General features: G+C 45.6%; 1 protein-coding gene across 2 annotated transcripts in view; it reads left to right on the plus strand.

Annotated features, from left to right (window-relative positions):
• Positions 1–24,112, plus strand: part of LOC124003373 (netrin-1) — a 111,015-nt gene that overhangs the window by 71,422 nt on the left and 15,481 nt on the right. The window contains exons 4-5 of one of the 2 annotated variants that reach the window (XM_046311559.1): positions 12,682–12,831; positions 17,179–17,232. In XM_046311559.1, the coding sequence (XP_046167515.1) occupies positions 12,682–12,831; positions 17,179–17,232 (204 nt within the window). The remainder of the gene's footprint in view (positions 1–12,681; positions 12,832–17,178; positions 17,233–24,112) is intronic. The other variant, XM_046311560.1, reaches the window with a different exon arrangement.

Genomic DNA, 24,112 nt, shown 5'->3' on the forward strand with positions numbered 1-24,112 from the left:
GGTGAATAACTAAGTCAGAGGAGAACCTAGAGATAACCACTACGTTAGAGATAACCACTACGTTAGAGATAACCACTACGTTAGAGATAACCACTATGTTAGAGATAACCACTACGTTATGTGGCTCGCTCATCTCCTATCTAAAAGTTAAGAGCAGAATCAGGGGAATTTGAAAAACACAGTGGTCCGTACATTCCTGGCCTGTCTTACCCCGGTCCAGCGGGAGTCTGTGCTGAGGTAGGGGTTTGGGGGGTCTCCTCACCGACACAGAGTTATTTGGCTTCATTTGGGGCGAGGGATGAGGGGGAGGGGGGATGACAGGGCAAGCAAAACAAACAGGAGAGGTGTGAAGTGATTCCCGGCGAGGCTCAGGTCAGATGAGTGAGAGGAATTCTGGGATGGGATGGGGGGGCAAGAACACATTCCTACACAGGTGTGCTCACCAGGGGTCATCAGGCAGTGGGGGAGGGGGGGGGTGTAAAGGGCGTCACAATTTCCTGAAATGTTTGGCCTTCACCTCAGGAGAGATGAGGGTGGAGAGAAAGAGGGAGAAGAAAGAGGGAGAAGAAAGATTACGTTTTCAAACCTCCTATAGCTGAAGGGAAAGATAACAGGGAGCTAAAGCTCTGTTCAAACAAGGCCCGGTGACACCGTGAACGTGCCCCGCATACACACACACACACACACACACACACACACACACACACACACACACACACACACACACACACACACACACACACACACACACACACACACACACACACACACACACACACACACACACACACACACACACACACACACACACACACACACTCTTTAGAGCGCTTCCTTACAAGGGCGTATAAAAGGGAAATATTAGCCTCTGGCTGACAGTTAGAGCTCCATGTTTTCCCACATTATTCATGGAGGAGGTAAATAAACAAACTCATCAATCAGTTTGACAGAGAAGCTGTCTTGTCTGTCTGAGAAAAAGTGCATCTGTGCAGCTCAACCCATAGACACTATTCACAGGAGGAGGGATGCCTAAGTCAATGTATTTCAACTGTTATAACGTTGTTTTCTTCATTCATCCACACCTGACATCAACACTACAGTATGAATGTGGATTAAGTGTCTATTTCCTGTATTGTTTGGCCATTATTTGCTTGTGTCTATTTCACGTCATAATTTTCACATAACTGGAAGACATGAATTTGCTATAAAGTCACATTTCTAAAACGAGAGAGATGGAGAGTAAACAGTCCGGTTTATCCAAACACCACATCCAACATGATTCATTCTTCTGCATGAAAAAAAAGTCCTAAGAACAAAAGTCATGGATCCTAAACCCAAACACCCATCAATCCCATTCGTGCGGTGTTCCCAGCTGACATTAACACTTTGAAATTTCGATTGGGGAATGCAAACAGACATCCATCACGGGAGGCCGTGTCTCATTAACCCCCATACTATATACCCCCCCATCTCTGTGAGACTGTCTGATTGTTGGAGATGTAATAACCTCCTATTGTTCTCCCATCCATCCCTCCCGTTCTCACGTGGACATTCTTTCAGCACCATAACTCACCCTCATGGTGGGTTACGCTGTGATACCTTAAAGTCTACTGATGCATTTTTATCACAGTGTTGACCGAAATTATCACTTTACATTGAATTAACGTTTGAATTCAATTACATTTATTCATCAATGATGTTTATTAATACATGTATATTTATGCCGCAGTGCCCCCCCATATGTGTGCGAAGCTCCACTATCAAAAGACTACAGCTCGTCTTTTACCCCCTGATTTTCAGAACCGTAGCAGATTTTAATAAGGACCAAAATGAATAATCCATCTTTACTCCCAGGTGAACCCCTTTACTCTGGCTTTTTATTAAATATGATTTGCTTTACTTGGAGAGCTAATGAAGACCTCTGGTTCTGCGTCAGAGGCCACAGAGGATTTCTGAGGCAGTGTGTGTGTGTGTGTGTGTGTGTGTGTGTGTGTGTGTGTGTGTGTGTGTGTGTGTGTGTGTGTGTGTGTGTGTGTGTGTGTGTGTGTGTGTGTGTGTGTGTGTGTGTGTGTGTGTGTGTGTGTGTGTGTGTGTGTGTGTGTGTGTGTGTGTGTGTGTGTGTGTGTGTGTGTGTGTGTGTGTGTGTGTGTGTGTGTGTGTGTGTGTGTGTGTGTGTGTGTGTGTGTGTGTGTGTGTGTGTTTGTGCACGCCTGTGTGGTGTGTGTGTGTGTGTGTGTGTGTGTGTGTGTGTGTGTGTGTGTGTGTGTGTGTGTGTGTGTGTGTGTGTGTGTGTGTGTGTGTGTGTGTGTGTGTGTGTGTGTGTGTCAGAGGCCATGGAGGATTTCTCCGCCGTAGCTGAATTAGGGTCAACAAACTAGCAGGAATTCACTAATGGATTCACTGCAGCTTTGAGTAGTTAGTTAAGCCAAAGTTGAAATGCCACTCAAAACCTTCAATACGCAAAATGAGTATTTGGGGTCTATAGCTACTGCAGAGCCTGGAGTAATCAACTTTATTTCTGTTGACATTTTGCAAGTAGTTCTAGTTTCCTAGTTTTTTTTAAACAGTCTTAGAATGTTAGGTTTTACTGTAAATGATTCAATTCAATATTATGTCCATTATTTAATGGCAGGAGACTTACTATACTCATGCCTTAAATATTATGTCATAACAACCTGTCAAAAAGCTGTGAAAAATGCATCAGTGTGGACCTCTAACCACCTAATTCTGAACTATATGTGTGCATCCGGGACACGTGGGGCTGGCTCTGAACGTGTGCATCCGGGACACGTGGGGCTGGCTCTGAACGTGTGCATCCGGGACACGTGGGGCTGGCTCTGAACGTGTGCATCCGGGACACGTGGGGGGGCTGGCTCTGAACGTGTGCATCCGGGACACGTGGGGTTGGCTCTGAACGTGTGCATCCGGGACACGTGGGGCTGGCTCTGAACGTGTGCATCCGGGACACGTGGGGCTGGCTCTGAACGTGTGCATCCGGGACACGTGGGGCTGGCTCTGAACGTGTGCATCCGGGACACGTGGGGCTGGCTCTGAACGTGTGCATCCGGGACACGTGGGGCTGGCTCTGAACGTGTGCATCCGGGACACGTGGGGCTCTGAACGTCTCTTGACTCCTTTGATTGTACCAACTGCCAACACCGCCGGCATGGAAAACTGAGAACTCTCTCTGTGCCTCCTTCATCATCTCAATGTCTTCTTCTGCATGTTTTTCTTTCTCTTTCTCTTTCCAGGCTGGTCTTCAACCTTTTGACTCGTGCTCGTAACCGCTTGATTCTCTCCCTCTATGCCGCTGCTAACTTGATGGCCAAACGGTACACATCTCTCCTGTTACTTTATATGCCATGTTTTTAACGGAGGTTGTGGAATATGATATGGGTCCAGTTTTTATTTCTAGAAGATTCTAGGAACGGAGTCTACATCTGTGTTAGATCTTGAATATGTTTAAACATTTTTTTTGGAATCAAGTGAGGGTTGAGTCAAGCTTCTTGCTTATGTTCTCGAGAAGGTTTACAAGCCTTAGGGCTCAGACACACCAATAGAATTTGCTGGCCGAGAGTACTTAACACCTCTGCACGTCATTTGCATACCGAGTGACAAATGAAATGGAGCGCGCAGAACGATCAGCAGACGAACGCTAGATCCACTTTCGATGCGATGTGTGTGATTCGGCGCGGTGTGTGCGAGCCGGACGTAGTACGTAGAGGCGCATTCAGTGCCAAGACCGAGAGACTAAAAAACAGCTTCTATTAGCAGGCCATCAGACTGCTGAACAGCCATCACTAGCCGGCTGCAAGGTGAGGCACAGTCACACACACAAAAAACACACAAGCTATCGAACACACACACACACCTCATACTCACAAACACATGCACACACCCACACACATCCAACGCTGCTGTCCCATGTCATAGAGACATTGAACCACTGGACACTTCCCGTTTCGCACAGAGTATTTAAATACTTTATTCCTGACACAGCTCATTCTGATATTTCTACTACCATACTTTGTATTTAATTACAGTGTTTATACACACCACATATTTATTTACTTATATAATGGATTCTTGACATAGCTAACTTTAATATATCATTCTTGTACATATCATTCTTAGTATACAGTATATTGTGTACATTTTCCGGTGTACGTACAGAGCATTCGGAAAGTATTCTGAGCCCTTCCCTTTTTCCACGTTTTGTTACGTTACAGCCTTATTCTAAAATGTATTAAACAAATAAAACATCCTCATCGATCTACACACAATACCCCATAATGACAAATGTATTAAAAGTCAAAAACAGAAATACCTTATTTACATACGTATTCAGACCCTCCTATGAGACTCGAAATTGAGCTCAGTTTCATCCAGTTTGTTTAAAAACTAGGCAAGTCAGTTAAGAACAAATTCTACAATGACGGCCTATACCTGCCAAACCCGGACGATGCTTGGTATATTGTGTGCCGCCTTATGGGACTCCCAATCACGGCCGATTGTGATACAGCCTGGATTCGAACCAAGGTGTCTGTAGTGATGCCTCTTGCACTGAGATGCAGTGCCTTAGACCGCTCCGAGACACGATTGTGTCGAGGTACAGATCTGGGGAAGGGCACCAAGAACACAGTGGCCTCCATCATTCTTCAATGGAAGACGTTTGGAACCACCAAGACTCTTCCTAGAGCTGGCAGCACGGCCAAACTGAGTCCGATGGTCATTCTGACAGAGCACCAGAGTTCTCTGCAGCACTTCACCAATCAGGCCTTTATGGTAGAGTGGACAGACAGAAGCTATTCCTCAGTGTGTCAAAAGCAGTGACACACACACACACAGACCCACGCACACACACACACACACACACACACACACACACACACACACACACACACACACACACACACACACACGCACGCACGCACACACGCACGCACGCACGCACGCACGCACGCACGCACGCACGCACGCACGCACACACCCACGCACACCCACGCACGCACACGCACACGCACACGCACGCGCGCGCACACGCACACACACACACACACACACACACACACACACACACACACACACACACACACACACACACACACACACACACACACACACACACACACACACACACACACACACACGCACGCGCACGCACACACACACCCACGCACACCCAGGTCCACCATTCACAGACACCGTTACTGTACTCCCATAGGCTGTGAGCTCAGTCTTAGAACAGCAGTACAGCATATCCCTGTGGTCTAAACCCTTGCATGCCACCATGTAAATAACATGTCATTACACTACTAGGAAATAATAACTACTCTCATATGCAAGAGAAACTTCCTATGTTCCTCTGTTGGTTTGTCCTAACTCCTTCAAACTCACTGATGCCTCACACCAAAACGAAAGCATAAACAGATTCCATCGTCATTTATAAAATATAAAATCCTCAGCTTACCTAAGCAGTTTTGTTCAGTTTCATTTCTGAAACTAGCCAGAGTTAAAGCCCTAATGTGATTATAAGCAAACATTGTCCGAGTTAGGCTGCGGTGTTCGATTACATCAAAACAGGAATGATTGGTAACTACGTTAAGGTGACAAATGATATGACGCATGATCCTGTCCGCTTGCCAGGTAAAACATTTGCACAGAACTATATTTGTAACTTTGCTGGCAATGAGTGAAGATATGAGGCTGTTACTCTGTCTCTGTCTCTCTCTGTCGCTCTCCCTCCCTCCCTCCCTCCCTCTCCATATTAACCACCTTTCTCTCTCTCTCCATATTAACCCCCCCCCCTGCTCTCTGTGTTAATGAAGTTAACACATACTCTGCTTTACCTATTATATATCAACTCCTATATGAACCATCTTGTGCTTGGGGCTTATAGCTTGTAAAATGATTTAAAGTCCAGCATGTCATAACTCAACATAATTCAATGAAAACAAAAACCGCATCACTAATTTCTGTTTCGCTCCTCCAGTGACATAAATACACATCATGCAGCTACACTAAAGTGACAGCAATTAAGGCCCTCAGTTATTTATTGTCCAATGGGAACCGTTGCTGGGTAGCTCTTGGGCAGAATAAAGCCCCTTAGCAATACAAGAGGGTAGAAGAGTACAGAGTCTTGCTTTTATATGAGAAACTCGATCACTTCAAATGACTCCCATGTGAGAACATTGCGAAGGAAACTCAGAGCAACGGCCACTGTGGCCCAGAAAGAACAGTGCCCAGAGCCTAGATTTATGGCTTCACCCCTCATTGACTAGAGCATAAACACAGAATGCATATCGATTGAGGGCCTGGGCCCTAAGTGAGCACTTATGAAAGGTGCATCTTGTTCGTTTCTCTAACACCTTTGTCGGTAGAGCTAAAGTAATATGACGTTTTGGCACAGTGTCCGGGGCGTGGCCCAAGGCCCACCATGCTTACAGATTTATTGGATAGGGAACCTATTGTTGATACCACACAGGAGGTTGGGCCTAAGTCCCATGCAAGTATAGATCGTTAATTAACATGGTATGATAGCCAAGGTGGGCAACAGGGTAGAAGCTCTCTGGGTGGTCTGGTTACGAATCTCACAGACTCAGCACCGCAAATATTAGTCGAGCTGATAAAGAGTTTGATACGCTGGCTGCCGTGGCACCCCTTTTAGGAGGTTTGTGGCCAGGTAATATTCAGATGCCGTGGTAACGGTTAAGAAACTAAATCATTGGCACCAGCCCTGAATCTTTGGTTATGATGCTTTCAAAATCTGTCGATGAAAGGAGTGTCTGAAAGTTATTCTACTGAGAGAAATACCAAGCTTAGTGCAGCGGGGAACCATATTAGTGCCATTTACTTTCAGCGTCACTCACACAGTAACATCAGCCAGTGTGTGATCACTTCAGTGAGTCCAACCACGAGGAACAAGTTCTACAGACAGAACAAAAGAAATGTGTCTTTGTCAAAGACATAAGTTTCAGGTAGAATAACACGCAGAAGTGATTACGTTCTCCTCTCCATATGTCTTGCACTGTAGAACTTCATTAACCAGAAATAACATTATGGTAGAGATTTAAAACATTTAAAAAGACTGGTTTTCATAACTTCTCTGGAAATGAAAAATAAAGTCGTCTTTCTGTTGCTGTTGTCAATTATAATGACTTACATGTATTGTGTTGCATGTAAAATGGCAACTATATAGGAATAATATTGTCTCTGTGCCCGTAGGCTCTTGCCTTGGCCAAAAGTGTGACATCTCTAAGGATTCCAATGACTTTAATCAATAAAATACCAAAACATATGAAAACCCAAAGTTAGATAGACATTCCCTGTATCAGATGAACATGTCATTGAAAAAAGGCCCGAGTCATGTAACATTATTTAATCTCTCCTCTCCACACATTTTTTGCGGACCAGTGGAAACCTAATTATAATAGAACACAGACACTCGGGTTGGGCCTTATCCAACAGCCAACAAATGATTCTTATAGGCACCGAACGCACAAACCCAAACTGAGGGGGAGCATTGCAGTTCAAACATCAAACGCTTTATGGTAAACGATTGGCAGAGTTAAAAAATATAAAAAAATCTCACATTGAGCAATGATCGTCTCCTATGAAGAGCGAGCTCCTTTGAAATGCCTTCCATCACCCTCCCCGTTAACCAAGAACATTTTTCACTCTTTTATGTGCATCTCCCTCCTCAAAGTTTGTGTTTTTGTGTGCGTGTGTGTGTGTTACACTAGTAGGGAACTCAATCCTAACTTCATCTGAGCCTCTCCAAGGTCTTCATATAGAGGATCGAAACATTTATATACAGGACCAAGCCCATCAACCTTCAGAGCTCCTCAACCGGCTTAGTACTTTAACAATGGGTTATACAAAGCCTATGTTCCCCAGGCTCATATAAAAAAGGCCTATTCTCTCCCAGACTGCTCCTTTAACTCGCTCAACTTGAGGACCAAGAGAAGCACGTTCTCTCCCCACTTCAAGTGTCTGTCAAAGAGGTTGAAAGGAGCTAGCCTTTCGCTAGCCTAGCGAGCCCCTGTAACTAGCTCATCATGGGTGGCTCATTAGCCCTTTCTCTGCCCTCTACAAGTGTGTGTGAACGAGGACTGGAGGATGGAAGGAGTTAGCCTTTTTCGCTTGCTAGTGTCCCTATCTTGCCCAGCCATCTGGAGTAGCTGTGAGGAAGGATAGCAGGATAGCGTAGCTACTTAAGTGCTAAGTGGACACCCACTTGAAGCTTAAACTCTCCCCAGGTGGGTCCCCAGCAGGCTGTGGCAGTCAGAAAGGGCAGGAGGTCCCTGGGAGGACCTACTTTTACTATTTGCCCATCGTTGCAACACTGTATATAGCCATAATATGACGTTTGAAATGTCTCTATTCCTTTGGAACGTTTGTGAGTGTAATGTTTACTGTTCATTTTATATTCTTTATTTCACTTTTGTTTATTATCTATTTCACTTGCTTTGGAAATGTAAACATGTGTTTCCCATGCCAATAAAGCCCTTTGAATTGAAATGAAATTGATAGAGAGAGCGAAAGAGTGAGAGAACGAGAGAGTCGGGAATGAAAGAGACACCCAGAGAGAGAGAGAAAACGAGAGAACAAGCGAAAAAGAGCGGCCCACCTGCAGACCATGTGCGGAGCAACTTGATTTACTGGCAGGCTTAAGCTGTGGTTAGTGGGGCAGACGCTCTTAAAAACACGGTGCTAGCTCTCAGAAGCTCTGAAGAGGGCCGCACTTTGCCCTCCCTAACGCCCCCCCCACACCCCACTCCTCTCCGCCTTACTGACAGGCTCTTAAATTTACGTGCCTGAAGACGTGCCCGATTGGCCTCTACACTTGTTTATAGATTGTGTGTAAGCCTCCCCCTTTTTTTCTCCCTCTGTTTTCTAGCCTCCACTCCCCTCCTCTCCCAGACAAAATGAGGCAATGAAACCTGGTGACAGATTGGCCTGATAAAGTGGTAATCGTTACACTCGCTTTAAAGCCCACCGACCTGATAACAGAGGAGAGAGGGCTACGGATTCTCCCTCCGCTGTCTGATTAAGATAAGCGAGTTTAGCAGCAACAGCTACTGACTCACATAATACAGACAAAGAGAAGAGAGAGAGAGAGAGAGAGAGAGAGAGAGAGAGAGAGAGAGAGAGAGAGAGAGAGAGAGAGAGAGAGAGAGAGAGAGAGAGAGAGAGGGAGGTAGCATAGAGAGAGACAGAGAGAGAGATAGGGAGGAAGCAGAGAGCGATAGGGAGAGAGAGAGAGAGAGAGGGGAGGAAGCAGAGAGAGAGAGAGGAAGCAGAGAGAGAGAGAGAGGGAGGAAGCAGAGAGAGATAGGGAGAGAGATAGGGAGGAAGCAGAGAGAGATAGGGAGAGAGAGAGGGAGGAAGCAGAGAGAGAAAGAGTTAGAGAGGGAGGGTAAGAGAGACAGAGGGGAGGGGAAGAGAGAGAGAGGGGAGGGGAAGAGAGAGAGAAAAGGGGAGGAGAAGGAAGAGAGAGGGGAGGAGAAGAGAAGAGAGCGAGAGAGGGGAGGGGAAGAGAGAGAGAAGGGGAGGAAGCAGAGAGAGAGAGAGAGGGGAGGAAGAGAGAGAGAGAGAGAGGGAGGAGAAGGAAGAGAGAGGGGAGGAGAAGGAAGAGAGAGGGGGGAGAAGGAAGAGAGAGCGAGAGAGGGGAGGGGAAGAGAGAGAAGGGGGAGGAAGCAGAGAGAGAGAGAGAGGGGGAGGAAGCAGAAAGAGAGAGAGAGAGAGAGAGAGAGAGAGAGAGAGGATGCAGAGAGTGAGAGAGAGAGATGAGGGGAGGGGAAGAAAGAGAGAGGGGGGGGAAGAGAGAGAGAGGGGAGGGGAAGAGAGAGAGGGGAGGAGAATGAAGAGAGAGGGAGGAGAAGAGAGATAGAAGGGGAGGAAGCAGAGAGAGAGAGAGAGAGAGAGAGGAATTGGAGAGAGAGAGAGGGAGGGGAAGAGAGAGAGAAGGGGGAGGAAGCAGAGAGAGAGAGAGGGGGGGGAAGCGGAGAGAGAGAAGGGGGGAGGGGTAGAGAGAGAGAGGGAGGAAGGGGGAGAGAGAGGGAAGAAGCGGAGAGAGAGAGGGCGGAAGCGGCGGAGAGAGAGAGAGGGAGGAAGGGGAGAGAGAGAGACTGGCTCAGACTGTATGAATCAACCAAAATACAAAATCTTCTCATAAAATCTTGTACTGAATCTCAATAAAACTGATAAATCATTATCTCTACTATTATTCGGACATTTCACATTCTTAAAATAAAGTGGTGATCCTAACTGACCCAAGACAGGGAAGGATTATATGTCAGGAATTGAAGAACTGAGTTTAAATGTATTTGGCTAAGGTGTATGTAAACTTCCGACTCCATCTGTAACATTCCCACCATGGGGAATGAGAATGCACATTGTGGTCTGTTGCACCAGTGTAACCGCTTATACCCACAAAACCTCAAATTGCATAGCTCAAACTGAGAACTTTGATGATTCTCAGCAAGTTTAGCAGCAACAGCTACTGACTCACATAATACAGACAAAGAGAGAGAGAGAGAGAGAGAGAGAGAGAGAGAGAGAGAGAGAGAGAGAGAGAGGGGAAGCAGAGAGAGAGAGCGAGGGAGAGAGGAAGCGGAGAGAGAGAGAGAGAGGGAGGAAGCTGAGAGAGAGAGAGAGAGAGAGAGAGAGAGAGAGAGAGAGAGAGAGAGAGAGAGAGAGAGAGAGAGAGAGAGAGAGAGAGAGAGGAAGCGGAGAGAAAGAGAGAGAGAGGGAGAGGAAGAGAGAGAGAGAGAGAGAGAGAGAGAGAGAGAGAGAGAGAGAGAGAGAGAGAGAGAGAAGAGAGAGAGAGAGAGAGAGAGGAGAGAGGGGAGAAGCGGAGAGGGAGAGAGAGAGCGAGGAAGCAGAGAGGGAGAGAGAGAGAGCGAGAAGCAGAGAGAGAGAGAGAGAGAGAGAGAGAGAGAGAGAGAGGGAGGGAGGGGGAGAGAGAGGGGATGGGAGGGGAGAGATAGAGAGGGAGAGAGAGAGAGAAGGGGAAGAGAGAGGGAGAGAGAGCGAGAGAGGGAGAGAGAAATAGGAGGGGAAGAGAGAGAGAGTGAGAGAGAGAGAGAGAGAGAGGGAGAGAGAGAGCGAAATCTCCAAATTTTGTACTGAATCTCAACATTCTCTGGTCATTTAGTAGAGTTCCAGTTAAAAGCAGAAGCTAAGCAACATTCACATAACATTCCCACCATGCGGAATGAGAATGCACATTGTGGTCTGTAAAACCAGTGTTACCGCTTATACCCACAAAACCTCAAATTGCATAGCTCAAACTGAGACCTTTGATGATTCTCATCATGACAATTGGCACTAGAGAGATGTAGGGAGGGGTCATTCTGAAGGACAATACACCCGCAGGCTTAAACCCAACATCACTGGCTAAAACCCAAAGTCATTTTCTAAAACCCAACATCATTGGCTGAAAACCAGTAATTTGCTGAAACCCGACATCATTGGGTTTTCTATAGGACATACTGTAAACATTCAACATGGAACACAGCCCATGGGACACACACAACCAGACCCAAGTCACACAGTTCTGTTACCCTGGCAACAACGTCTCATGGAGCTTAGGCGCTTGCTGACTAGAGGAAAGATTAGTAGAGAAGTTCTGGTATTGATTAGAATATAGGATTTGCGTCAAGTGTGACATATCGTTATGGTAACCACGCCATGCCTGGATATGAACAGTACAAACAAACATAGACACAAGGAAAAATTTGGCCAATAGTTTAACATGATTTATTACAATAGTTTACCTGTTATTCAACACTTTATCAAACTTGATATAGTGAGTTTAGTTGGCAAGATAGACCAACTGTGGGTTTAGTTGAAAATAAAGACAGGGGGTTAGCCTAGTGCAGGCAAAAGATGTTGCATTCCTGAAGCAGATGTCTTAGATAGACTCCCCAGGCAGAGAGGAAATCTGACAGCCATTTTGGTTCCAGACTCAAACCTCTGATTAATAAAAAACAGCCAATCAGGATTATCACTCCTATTTAATCATCTAGTAAACACAGTCACCTGTTCCATTATCCTTCTTCACACACACACACACACACACACACACACACACACACACACACACACACACACACACACACACACACACACACACACACACACACACACACACACACACACACACACACACACACACACACACACACACACACACACACACACACACACACACACACACACACACACACACACACACACACACACATATTATAGAAAGAAGACAAAACATTTTGATCCCGGACAATCATACTGTCATGATCATGCTACCATGATAGCAGCTTGGAAAGAGCTAACGATTCCCAGCAGTCAATGTCAACCAGCACTGTATGCCCAGTTTGAATATGCTGAGCGTATGCTGTTCGTGTGTTCTTGCAGCGATGGCACTGCAAGTCAAGCTTGTCATGTTGTGGACCCAAGTAAGTCCTGTCACTCTTCCCGCAGCAAAGCCTCACAAGCTTCACTGTCTCTTCTGTCCTCGACGCTCACGTTTCCAACCCTGTTGTCACCACCACCACTGCTGTTGTTGTTGTTGTGTACTGTATCTGTGCTCTCTCTGTAGATGGGTGTTACGTGTTTTTGTGTCCCCACCCACGCCAAACGTGTGTTCTCTTACCTCTTCTCTTCTGTTCCTCACAGCATGTGATTGCCATCCCGTGGGTGCTGCTGGCAAAACCTGTAACCAAACCACGGGTCAATGTCCCTGTAAAGACGGCGTGACTGGTATCACGTGCAACCGCTGCGCTAAAGGCTACCAGCAGAGCCGCTCGCCCATTGCCCCCTGCATAAGTACGTGGAACCCAGCCTTTCCTAGTTGCCTGAACTTGCCTCACCAGCCACCAGCCACCCATATTAAAACCTTTGGTCGAGATATGACTTTTGCCCATTACATCTCTATGCTTGAAACTTTCATACACACCTCCACAAAGAAAATGGTCAATTTACAAAAAGGAACAAACTCACTCAACTAACCAACCAACTACACCCTCCCATCCATCCACCCACCCACCCAACCACCAAACCACCCTCCGTCCCTCCCATCCATCCATCCACCCACCCAACCACCAAACCACCCTCCGTCCCTCCCATCCATCCATCCATCCACCATCCATCCATCCACCCACCCACCCAACCACCAAACCACCCTCCGTCCCTCCCATTCATCCACCCACACACCCACCCAACTACCAACCCACCCTCCCTCCCTCCCACCCTCCCTCCCACCCACCCACCCACCCACCAACCCACCCTCCCTCCAATCCATCCACCCACCCACCGTCCCTCCCATCCACCCTCCGTCCCCCAACCACCCACCCACCGTCCCTCCCTCCTCTGGCTTGACAAACACACACTACATGGCACAGAATCCTACTCTTCTTCTTTCTCTCCTCCATTGGTTTCCTCAGACAAGCATTTAGTCACAGTGTTCTGACCACCCGGTAAATCTGAAAACTAAAATAAACAAATCATCCCCCAGAATCCTCTGTGAAGCCTCAACCTCCCAATGTTGACAGTCCCCATAAATACAACACTGCCAAGTCCCGGTCTAGTTAACGAACACCATCTCCAGGATCCACCAGTGTCCCTCATTGGCTGAAAAGGGAAAAGGGCCAATGACCAAGGACAATCAGCATCTCAAAACAAAAATAAAATGGCTGCCACTTTATCTTAATTATTTGGCATTTGTTTTCAGACTCCAAAACAATACATTTTAAATGCTGATTTTGGTCAATAAAATGATGATTCAGAGGTTATATAAAAGCTATTACGAAATGAATTCTTCCGAAGGGATATTTTTGGCCAATGTCCAAGCCAAGGGGATATTTAAACCTACGAACCCTATTGGAATCAGATATCTTTGATTTTCCTGGGAAAGTCGAGCCACTCAGTCGGAGGTGTGAAACTTGGAGATGCTGAGGTCCCAGCGATCAGATGGGATCAACACAAATATTTAGTTTCTTCAATAATTGCTAAATAATCTTTTTGAAAGCCCTTCCCATTAACATTTAGCGATACTGAAACCTCTTGCCAATTTCAGTTTTAACAGGGAGGGATAAAATGTCATATCTCTGACTTCACATACTTTCCAATGTAGAGGGTCGTAAATCAGACCATACGAGTTGATTATGAGAAACAGGCTCATTATTATTATGTGATCTGGCACGCGTGGCTGAATCCTGATCAGCTATCAGGGCTTGGCAGGTCGATTAGCAGTGACACAGAGTAATCAGTAGGGAGTAAAAACCACATGGCCTCTGGCAGCATTTTTTTTTCTTGTCACAAGACAAATGCTTGCATTCTTAATGAGAAATTAGGCCTGTATAAATTAGGCCTGTATAAATTAGGCCTGTATAAATTAGGCCTGTATAAATTAAACAATTAAGGGAAAGGGATACCTAATCAGTTGGACAACTCAAATCAAATCAACTGAATGCATTCAACCAAAATGTGTCTTCCACAGTTAACCCAGCCCCTCTGAATCAAAGAGGCACGGGGGGGGGCTGCCTTAATCGACGTCCACGTCATCGGCGCCCGGGGAGCAGTTGTTGTTGGGGGTTAACTGCCTTGCTCAAAGGCAGTACGGCAGCAACTTTTTGGTTACTGGCCCAACACTCTTAACCACTAGGTGAAATAAATAACATTTAAATAAACGATTGGGATAAGTCCTAATCAAATCAGAGGCGTTGAGCAAAAGACTTGATTCTTTCTTCCTTTACCACACAGAATCTTCATCTACAATGACTTGAGAAAGTATTCACCCCCTTTGGCATTTTTCCTATTTTGTTGCCTTACAACCTGGAATTAAAATGGATTTTTTTGGGGGGGGGGTTGTATCATTTGATTGACACAACATGCCTTCCACCTTGAAGATTCAAAATATTTTTTATTGTGAAACAAACAAGAAATAAGACAACAAACTTGAGCATGCATAACTATTAACTAACTATTCACCCCACAAAGTCAATACTTTGTAGAACCACCTTTTGCAGATATTACAGCTGCAAGTCTCTTGGGATATGTCTCTATAAGCTTGGCACATCTAGCCACTGGGATTTTTGCCCATTCTTCAAGACAAAACTGCTCCAGCTCTTTCAAGTTGGATGAGTTCCTGCTGGTGTACAGCAATCTTTAAGTCAAACCACAGATTCTCAATTGGATTGAGGTCTGGGCTTTGACTAGGCCATTCCAAGGTTTCCCCTTAAACCACGCAAGTGTTGCTTTATACAGTCATTGTCCTGCTGGAAGGTGAACCTCCATCCCAGTCTCAAATCTCTGGAAGACTGAAACAGGTTTCCATCAAGAATTTCCCTGTATTTAGTGCCATCCATAATTCCTTCAGTTCTGACTAGTTTCCCAGTCCCTGCCGATGAAAAACATCCCCACAGAATGATGGGATGGCGTTCTCGGGGTGATGGAATAGCGTTTTCCATGATGGCCAAAAAGCTCAATTTTAGTCTCATCTGACCAGAGGACTTTCATCCATATGTTTGGGGAGTATCCCACATACCTTTTGGCGAACACCAAACGTGTTTGCTTATTTTTGTCTGTAAGCAATGCCTTTGTTTCTGGCAACTCTTCTGTAAAGCCCAGCTCTGTGGAGTGTACCGCTTAAAGTGGTCCTATGGACAAATACTCTAATCTCCACTGTGAAGCTTTGCAGCTCCTTCAGGGTTTTCTTTAGTGTCTTTGTTGCCTCTCTGATTAATGCCCACCTTGCCTGGTCCGTGAGTTTTGGTGGGTGGCCCTCTCTTGGCAAGTTTGTTGTGGTGCCATATTCTTTCCGTTAATTAATAATGGATTTAACGGTGCTCTGTGGGATGTTCAAAGTTTCGGATCTTTTTTTATAACCCAAATCTGTACTTCTCCACAACTTTGTCCCTGACCTGTTTGGCGATCTCCTTGGTCTTCATGGTGCCGCTTGCTTAGTGGTGTTGCAGACTCTGGGGGCTTTCACAACAGGTGTATATATACTGAGATCATGTGACAGATCATGTGACACTTAGATTGCACACAGGTGGACTTTATTTAATTAATTATGTGACTTCTGAAGGTAACTGGTTGCATCAGATCTTGTTTAGGGGCTTCATAGCAAAGGGGGTGAAGACATATACACACACCACCTTTCTGTTTTTTCATTTTTTAAGATTTTTTTTAAACAAATCATTTTTTTCATTTCACTTCACAAATTTGGACTATTTTGTGTATGTCTATTACATGAAATCCAAATAAAAATCAATTTAAATTACAGGTTGTAATGCAACAAAATAGGAAAAACGCCAAGGGGGGTGAATGCTTTTGCTAGGCACTGTATGCATGACCGCCAATACACTGCTATTGTGCTCTTTTCCTTTCCTGTGCATCTTATCTATCTTGCCACCCTTTCCTTTTATCTATGTGTTCTCATTCAACTGTATCTGTGCTTCTCTGTCCTTGCTTCCCCTCGCTGCTTACACACCTGTTTCGGCGGTTTTATCCCCGTTTTGCCGCCAGTGTAACAAAATGTATTAGGTTTTATATCTATTGTTATCTAATGTTACCATCCTGCTCCTTTGGAGATAAGAGGAGCTCTTTTCATGCATGGCTTCATTCAATGTCAACTTCCTGCCTCTGTAAATAGCCTACACGAGAGGGTGAAGGAGAGCTGAGAGAAGGAAGTCTTGGGTGTAAAACTGCAGATACCTCGTCGTGGGGGCGAATAGAGGCGTGAGGGGGGAGACATTACAGATTTCATCCCCCCCCTGATATCTCCCCTCCAGATCTTAAGATTGAATCTCGCTGTTCCCCTTTGACCTGATCTGCCAGGTAGCTCCACCTGTACGGCATTCATATTAGGAAGTCCTCAGTTCTCAGACTTCCTAATATGGATACTGTACAGCTGAGAAAGTAACTCTCTACATGCGAAACCTAACTAGTAACCATCCCTTCGTACAGTTACCCCACACAGCACGTCTACATCTACTGAAAAACTGTAGGTTGTACATTAATACTAAAGCTTGTCTGCTGGAAAATAAACACTCTTATTGTATTGTATACTCGTCTTAATTTGCATAACTCTTTAATTCTATGTCAAATGTATTAAAACATAATGAAGCTAATTCTTGTCTGTGTTTGTGCGGTGTTTTTACCTGGAAACAGAGATTCCTGTTGTTCCCCCGACAACCACAGCCAGCAGTACAGAGGAGCCAGCAGGTGAGTGGATCCAGTCTCAGTCCTTATCTCTCACTACACTGCTTGTGTGATCCTAATTCCTCTGCAACATGGGATTATCAGAGCATGTTCTTGAGACTCATTTGTTGATATCAAACGGTTTAAATTCCACTGGCTACACCTGTGGATACCCATAATGCCTTTAGCTAGGATTTGGTTTACAGTGTGTATTTAGGCTGAGCAGAAAACAGAAAGAACCGCTCTCCCTCTCTCCCATCCCCACCCCTTCTAACTAAACATTTCCTTCACGTGAAATGTTAGAGCGAGTACAGTTTAAATTGGATCCCTGTTGCCTTCCCCCTCACTCCCCTCGTTAGAAGTTCATAAATATTAAATCAATTAGCCGTTGCCTTGGGATGTAGGTCCTTTAATCTTACACTCTTCATCCAATTAACTGTGTAACTGGAACGCAGTGGGGTGTTGGCACGGCAACGTTCTGGGCCGTGATATTGTTGATCTGTTGATTTTGTCTCTCTAAGAGGAAAAGAGAGGGAATATGGTAGTGAAAGGAAGAGAGAGGAATTTGGGACTCTGGTGCTAATCAGGGAAGCGAGCTCTTTCTCGAATTCAGGAGAGATGAGACAGTAGCTTGTTCAGAGGGGATTTCTTCCAAATTATACAGCGTACATCACTCTCCCACCAGCTACTGTCAAAACACGGCAGTATTGTATATATATATAATTTAATGGACTACTTCCTTAGTTAAATCTTATTAATTAACATGGAGAGTTGAAATGGAAATTGATGTAACTGTTATATAAACACCTGTTAAACTTGAAAATTAAGCTAGAGACATGGTATGAGAAAAAACGATTCAGGAAAGAATGTTAAGAACGGCATTACAAATGAACAAAGATGGCAATGAAGATTTGTCACTAGTTAATCACTACGAGAACCTGTCAGAGGGCAACACAGGCTACATCCTTCCCCTTTGCCCCTAGCTCGTGGAAATGTGTGGTCATAGCGATGTTCCTCTCCCAGACAGAGAGAGGAGTTGTAGCGTGCCAGAGCGCCTGGCAGCTGTTCTCAGACCTCCCGTTGGCCGTCTCTACTGCTGTTCTGACAGATTAGATTGACAGGGAAGTGAGGTTACTGCTGGTGTTGGAGAGTAAAGCCCCCCCCCCTCCTCTTTTTCCCCTCTTTCCATCACTCCTCTTCTCTCCCTGTTTCATGCTTTGTTTTTGCAATATCACCAAATCAATACAACAGGTGAATTGTGAAATGCTTAATTACAAGCCCTTAACCAACAATGCAGTTTTTACAAAAGACAGTTAAGAGAATATTGACTAAATAAACTAAAGTAACACAATAAAATGACAATAATAAGGCTATATACAGGGAGTACCAGTACCAAGTCAATGTGCGAGGGTACAGGTCAGTCGAGGTGACGTGTACATGTCGGTACAGGTAAAGTGACTATGCATAGATAATAAACAGCGAGTAACAGCAGTGTGAAAACCAAATAGTCCAGCTGGCCATTTGATTAATTGTTCAGCAGTCTTATGGCTTGGGGGTAGAAGCTGTTAAGGAGCCTTTTGGATCTAGACTAGGCGCTTTGGTACAGCTTGCCATGTGGTAGCAGAGAGAACAGTCTGTGACATGGGTGACTGGAGTCTTTGACAGTTTTGTGGGCCTTCCTCTGACACCGCCTAGTATATAGGTCCTGGAAGGCAGGAAGCTTGGCCTCAGTGATGTACTGGGGCCATACGGACTACCCTCTGTAGCGCCTTACGGTCGGACGCCGAGCGGCGGTCGCTTACCAGGCGGTGATGCAACTGGTCAGGATGCTCTCGATGGTGCAGCTGTATAACCTTTGAAAGAATCTGGGGACCCATCTTTTCAGTCGACTGAGGGGGAAAGGGCATTGTCGTGCTCTCTTCACAACTGTCTTGGTGTGTTTGAACCATGATAGTTTGTTGGCAATGTTGACACCAAGGAACTTGAAACTCTCGACCCACTCCACTTCAGCCCCGTCGATGTAAATGGGGGCATGTTCGGCCCTCCTTTTCCTGTAGTCCACCATCATCTCCATTTTCTTGCTCACGTTGAGGGAGAGGTACGCACCGCTGAGGGGCCCGCACCTCTGAGTGTTCCCTGTGTTAAGGGTCACTGTGGCAGATGTGTTGTTGCCTACCCTTACCACCAGGGGGCGGTCCGTCAGGAAGTCCAGTTGCAGAGGGAGGTGTTCAGTCCCAGGGTCCTTAGCTCAGTGATGAGTTTTGTGGGCACTATGGTGTTGAACGCTGAGCTGTAGTCAACAGCATTCTGATATAGGTGTTATTTTTGTCCAGGTGGGAAAAGGCAGTGTGGAGTGCGATTGAGATTGCATCATCTGTGGATCTCTTGGGGTGGTATGCAAATTGGAGTGGTTCTAGGGTTTCCGGGATGATGATATTGATGTGCGCTATGACCAGCCTTTCAAAGCACTTCATGGCTACCGGCGTGAGTGCTACGGGGCAGTAGTCATTTGGGCAGGTTACCTTCTCTTTCTTGGGCACAGGGACTATGGTGGTCTGCTTGAAATGTAGGTATTACAGACTCTGTCAGGGAGAGGTTGAAAATGTCAGTGAAGACACTTGCCAGTTGGTCCACGCATGCTCAGAGTACACATCCTGGTAATCCATCTGTTGATCTGTTTAAAGGTCTTGCTCACATCAGCTACGGGGAGAATGATCACACAGTCGTCCGGAACAGCCGGTGCTCTCATGCATGCTTCAGTGTTGCTTGCCTCGAAGCAAGCATAAAAGGCATTTAGCCTGTCTGGTAGGCTCGTGTCACTGGGCAGCTCATGTCTGGGTTTCCCTTTGTAGTCTATAATTGTTTGCAAGCCCCGCCACATCCGAGGAGCATCAGAGCCGGTGTAGTAGAATTCAATCTTAGTCCTGTATTGAAGCTTTCCTTGTTTGGTGGTCCGTCTGAGGGCATAGCGGGATTTCTGAAAAGCGTCCGGATTAGTGTCCCGCTCCTTGAAAGATGCAGCTCTAGCCTTTTGCTTGGTGCACATGTTCCTTTAATCCATGGCTTCTGGTTGGGATATGTACGGTCACTGTGGGGACGATGTCGTCGATGCACTTATTGATGAAGCCAGTGACTGAGGTGGTATACTCCTCAATGCCATTGGATGAATCCTGGAACATATTCCAGTCTGTGCTAGCAAAACATTCCTGTAGCGTAGCATCCGCGTCAACTAACTACTTCCGTATTGAGCGAGTCACTGGTTCTGCCTGCTTTCGTTTTTGCTTGTAAGCCGGAATCAGGAGGATAGAATTATGGTTCGATTTGCCAAATGGAGGGCGGTGTGTGGAGTAAAGGTGGTCTAAAGTTTATTTCCTCTGGTTGCATCTGTGACATGCAGGTAGAAATGAGGTAAAACGGATTTAAGTTTGTCTGCATTAGTCCCTGGCCACTAGGCGTGCTGCTTCTGAATGAGCATTTTCTTGTTTGCTTATGGCCTTATACAGCTCGTTGAGTGCGGTCTTAGTGCCAGGGTCAGTTTGTGGCCGTAAATAGACGGCTACGAAAAATATAGATGAAAACTCTCATGGTAGATAGTGTCGTCTACAGCTTATCATGAGGTACTCTACATCAGGCGAGCAATACCTCAAGACTATCTTAATATTAGACATTGCGCACCAGCTGTTATTGACAAATAGACACACATCCCCTCCCTAGTCTGGGAGCAACTTTATATCCTTCGCATCCTTCCCTGGCTGAACTAAACAAACTGTGGGTTCCCATGTATTGTATCCTGAACAGTGAACACAGAGGTTATCAAAAGGCAAGTGAATCACTGGCTGGTCAAGAACTCTCGATTTTCGACATCACTTGATAATTCGACATAGTTCTCCCTAGTTCCGTTGTTCCTGATTCTCTGCATTTGAGTGAGCATTAACGCATAGGTGTTCTTGCGGAATAAGAGCTAAAGAACTCCCGTTATAATCCTATTGATTAAACTGTGTCATCGGACCAATGTAAACATCATTATAGAGGAAACGTATAATGATACTGACCACGTAACTCCGTATAACGTAATCACCTGGGGTAATTCCTGTACATACAACTTGAATGGGTGCGACATACTATGAAAATTCTATAGAAATGGGAGATGTTGAAATCAAGCAGATTGCAAGGTGGGGCACTTTGACTGACAGATTGTATCGGTCACGTCAGATTCCTGGGTAGACAGACAGAGGTCCGGCGGGACCACTCAGGCTTCCAAACCAGAGGATACATAGTTTCACACATTACTGGGTCTGGACTGAGCCAACCACTGGATGGCTTGGTACGTGGACAAATGGGATCTCATCCAATGCATGATTGGTGACAGATGTGGTTGTTCTTACCAGGGCCTCACCACCAGTCCCCCAAATGTGTGCCTATGTCGTTAGTGAAGCATATATATACTGAAAAAATATATAACATGCAAAGATTTTACTGAGTTACAGTTCATGTATCGAAATCATTAAATTTAAATAAATTCATTAGGCCCTAATCTATGGATTTCACATGACTGGGAACACAGATATGCATCTGTTGGTCACAGACACCTTAAAAAAAAGGTAGTGGCGTGGATGAGAAATCCAGTCAGTGTCTGGTGTGAACACCATTTACCTCATGCAGCACCACACATCTCCTCCGCATAGAGTTGACCATGCTGTTGATTGTGGCCTGTGGCATGTTGTCCCACTCCTCTTCAACGGCTGTGTGAAGTTGTGGATATTGGCGGAAACTGTAACACATAGTCGTACACATCGATCCATAGCATCCCAAACATGCTCAATGGGTGACATGTCTGGTGAGTATGCAGGCCATGGAGGAACTGGGACATTTTCAGCTTCAAGGAATAGTGTACAGACCCTTGCGACATGGGGCTGTGCATTATCATGCTGAAACATGAGGTGACGGCGACGGATGAATGGCACGACAATGGGCCTCAGGATCTCATCTCTGTTTTTGTGCTTATTTCAGCTCATGAAACCAACACTTTAAATGTATACATTGAACAAAAATATAAACGCAACATGTCAAGTGTTGGAGAGAGAGACATACAGACAGATGCAGATATATACATTGTTTTATCTAGATGGAGAGACTTTAAGTGACGAGTCATGACATTATTGCTACTTTGGTTTGTAAGGTAGGACTAAAGGAAGAGAAACCGGCATGCTTGGGGTGGGCTGATTATAGGCGAGGCTGGACAGCTGTGCAGCAGGTGCCTCCCTCCTACCCCAACCCCATCGGAGTCAGTTGAGGGAAGTGGTGGTGGTGGGGGGGGGGGGGGATTAATTTGTCTCCAACGATGTGTTCTGGGTTCCCCACCTCCCTGAGTACATGGAGGGGTGGAATGCATGGCGAATATCTCGGACGGCAAGGCACAGACAAAACACATATTGTGTGGTTAGGTCACGGATAGTGTGAGTAGTCACTCCCCCTTGGTCCTCGCCTGACAGAGATGTCTGTAGAGCAACGGAATGTGGAGGAGATTATAACAGCTGAGCTGACCACCATAATATCAACCAGTGACCACAACCAGGGTGGTATTAATTAGGCACGAAATGGAAGAAAAACAGTCATAATCGCTATAAAACGGGGAGTTACTGTCGAAAGTCATCCAATGAGAAGCGTTCGTTTTTGGTTACAAAACGTTTTGGGACGGTGTGCCCTTATGAACATGATCCAGGATATGGGTCACGATGATGATGATAAGAAAGATGTGGGGTTTTTTTGTGGCTGGAATGGTTCAGGATTTGCGGTGAGATCCTCCCTGGATATTTGGGACATGAGTCTCTCTCTGGATCCACGCTACACACCCCGCTAATACTCTCTGCTGCCTCACTGGGCTTTATTACCTGCTCCTAGTTTAATATGAGAGAGAGAGAGAGAGAGAGGCGAGAGAGAAACGTTGACCCGAGAGAGAGGGAGAGGGAGAGGGAGAGAACGGGGAGAAAATAGCATCGTAATAGCATTGTATTGGCGTGTTATCATCATCGATACCAAACCCACAATATGATTTATGGCTTGGCAATCTCAGCCTGGCTCTCACAACATGAACACATTGGCTTCTGCGTCTCTCACTGTCTTCTGTTGTCTGCATGTTGGGATGGAGCCAGCCTCATTGCCCACTGACTCCACTGAAACTCAATTGCAGTAATAGGGATGACCACACTCTTGTTTTCAGATTGGTTCCACAGAACATGCCGCCCAAAACAAACAATCCACAAAACCATCATGTCATGAATCATAAATAGAAGCTTTCGCTCTGTTGTTTCCCAGCTCTGTCGCTTCCCAGCTCTGTCGCTCACTGGGATCGAAAACAACTTTTCTCTTACTTCAGGAGGATGAAAGAATGAATGAATGAAAGAGAGAGAGAGAAAGAGGCCGTATACGAAACCTGTCTTGCCTACTACATACAAAAACTGCATACTGTGTACTACCCATACTACATACTGTTTAGAATGTACTGTTTAGTAAAAATCTATTCAATAGGCAACAGATATCACCATACTAGACTCACCCATACTGAGAACACGCCATCTGATGTGAAACTGCACCGTTTCCCCCCATTCTATCATTATGGTGCAGCAGGTCTCACTATCAGCTGCTGTCAAACACGTCTGGATCTGAAAAGGGATCATTATGGTGCAGCAGGTCTCACTATCAGCTGCTGTCAAACACGTCTGGATCTGAAAAGAGGATCATTATGGTGCAGCAGGTCTCACTATCAGCTGCTGTCAAACACGTCTGGATCTGAAAAGAGGATCATTATGGTGCAGCAGGTCTCACTATCAGCTGCTGTCAAACACGTCTGGATCTGAAAAGAGGATCATTATGGTGCAGCAGGTCTCACTATCAGCTGCTGTCA

The sequence above is a fragment of the Oncorhynchus gorbuscha genome, linkage group LG18 (genome assembly GCF_021184085.1).
Source record: "Oncorhynchus gorbuscha isolate QuinsamMale2020 ecotype Even-year linkage group LG18, OgorEven_v1.0, whole genome shotgun sequence".
In the NCBI taxonomy this organism is placed as follows: Eukaryota; Metazoa; Chordata; class Actinopteri; order Salmoniformes; family Salmonidae; genus Oncorhynchus; species Oncorhynchus gorbuscha.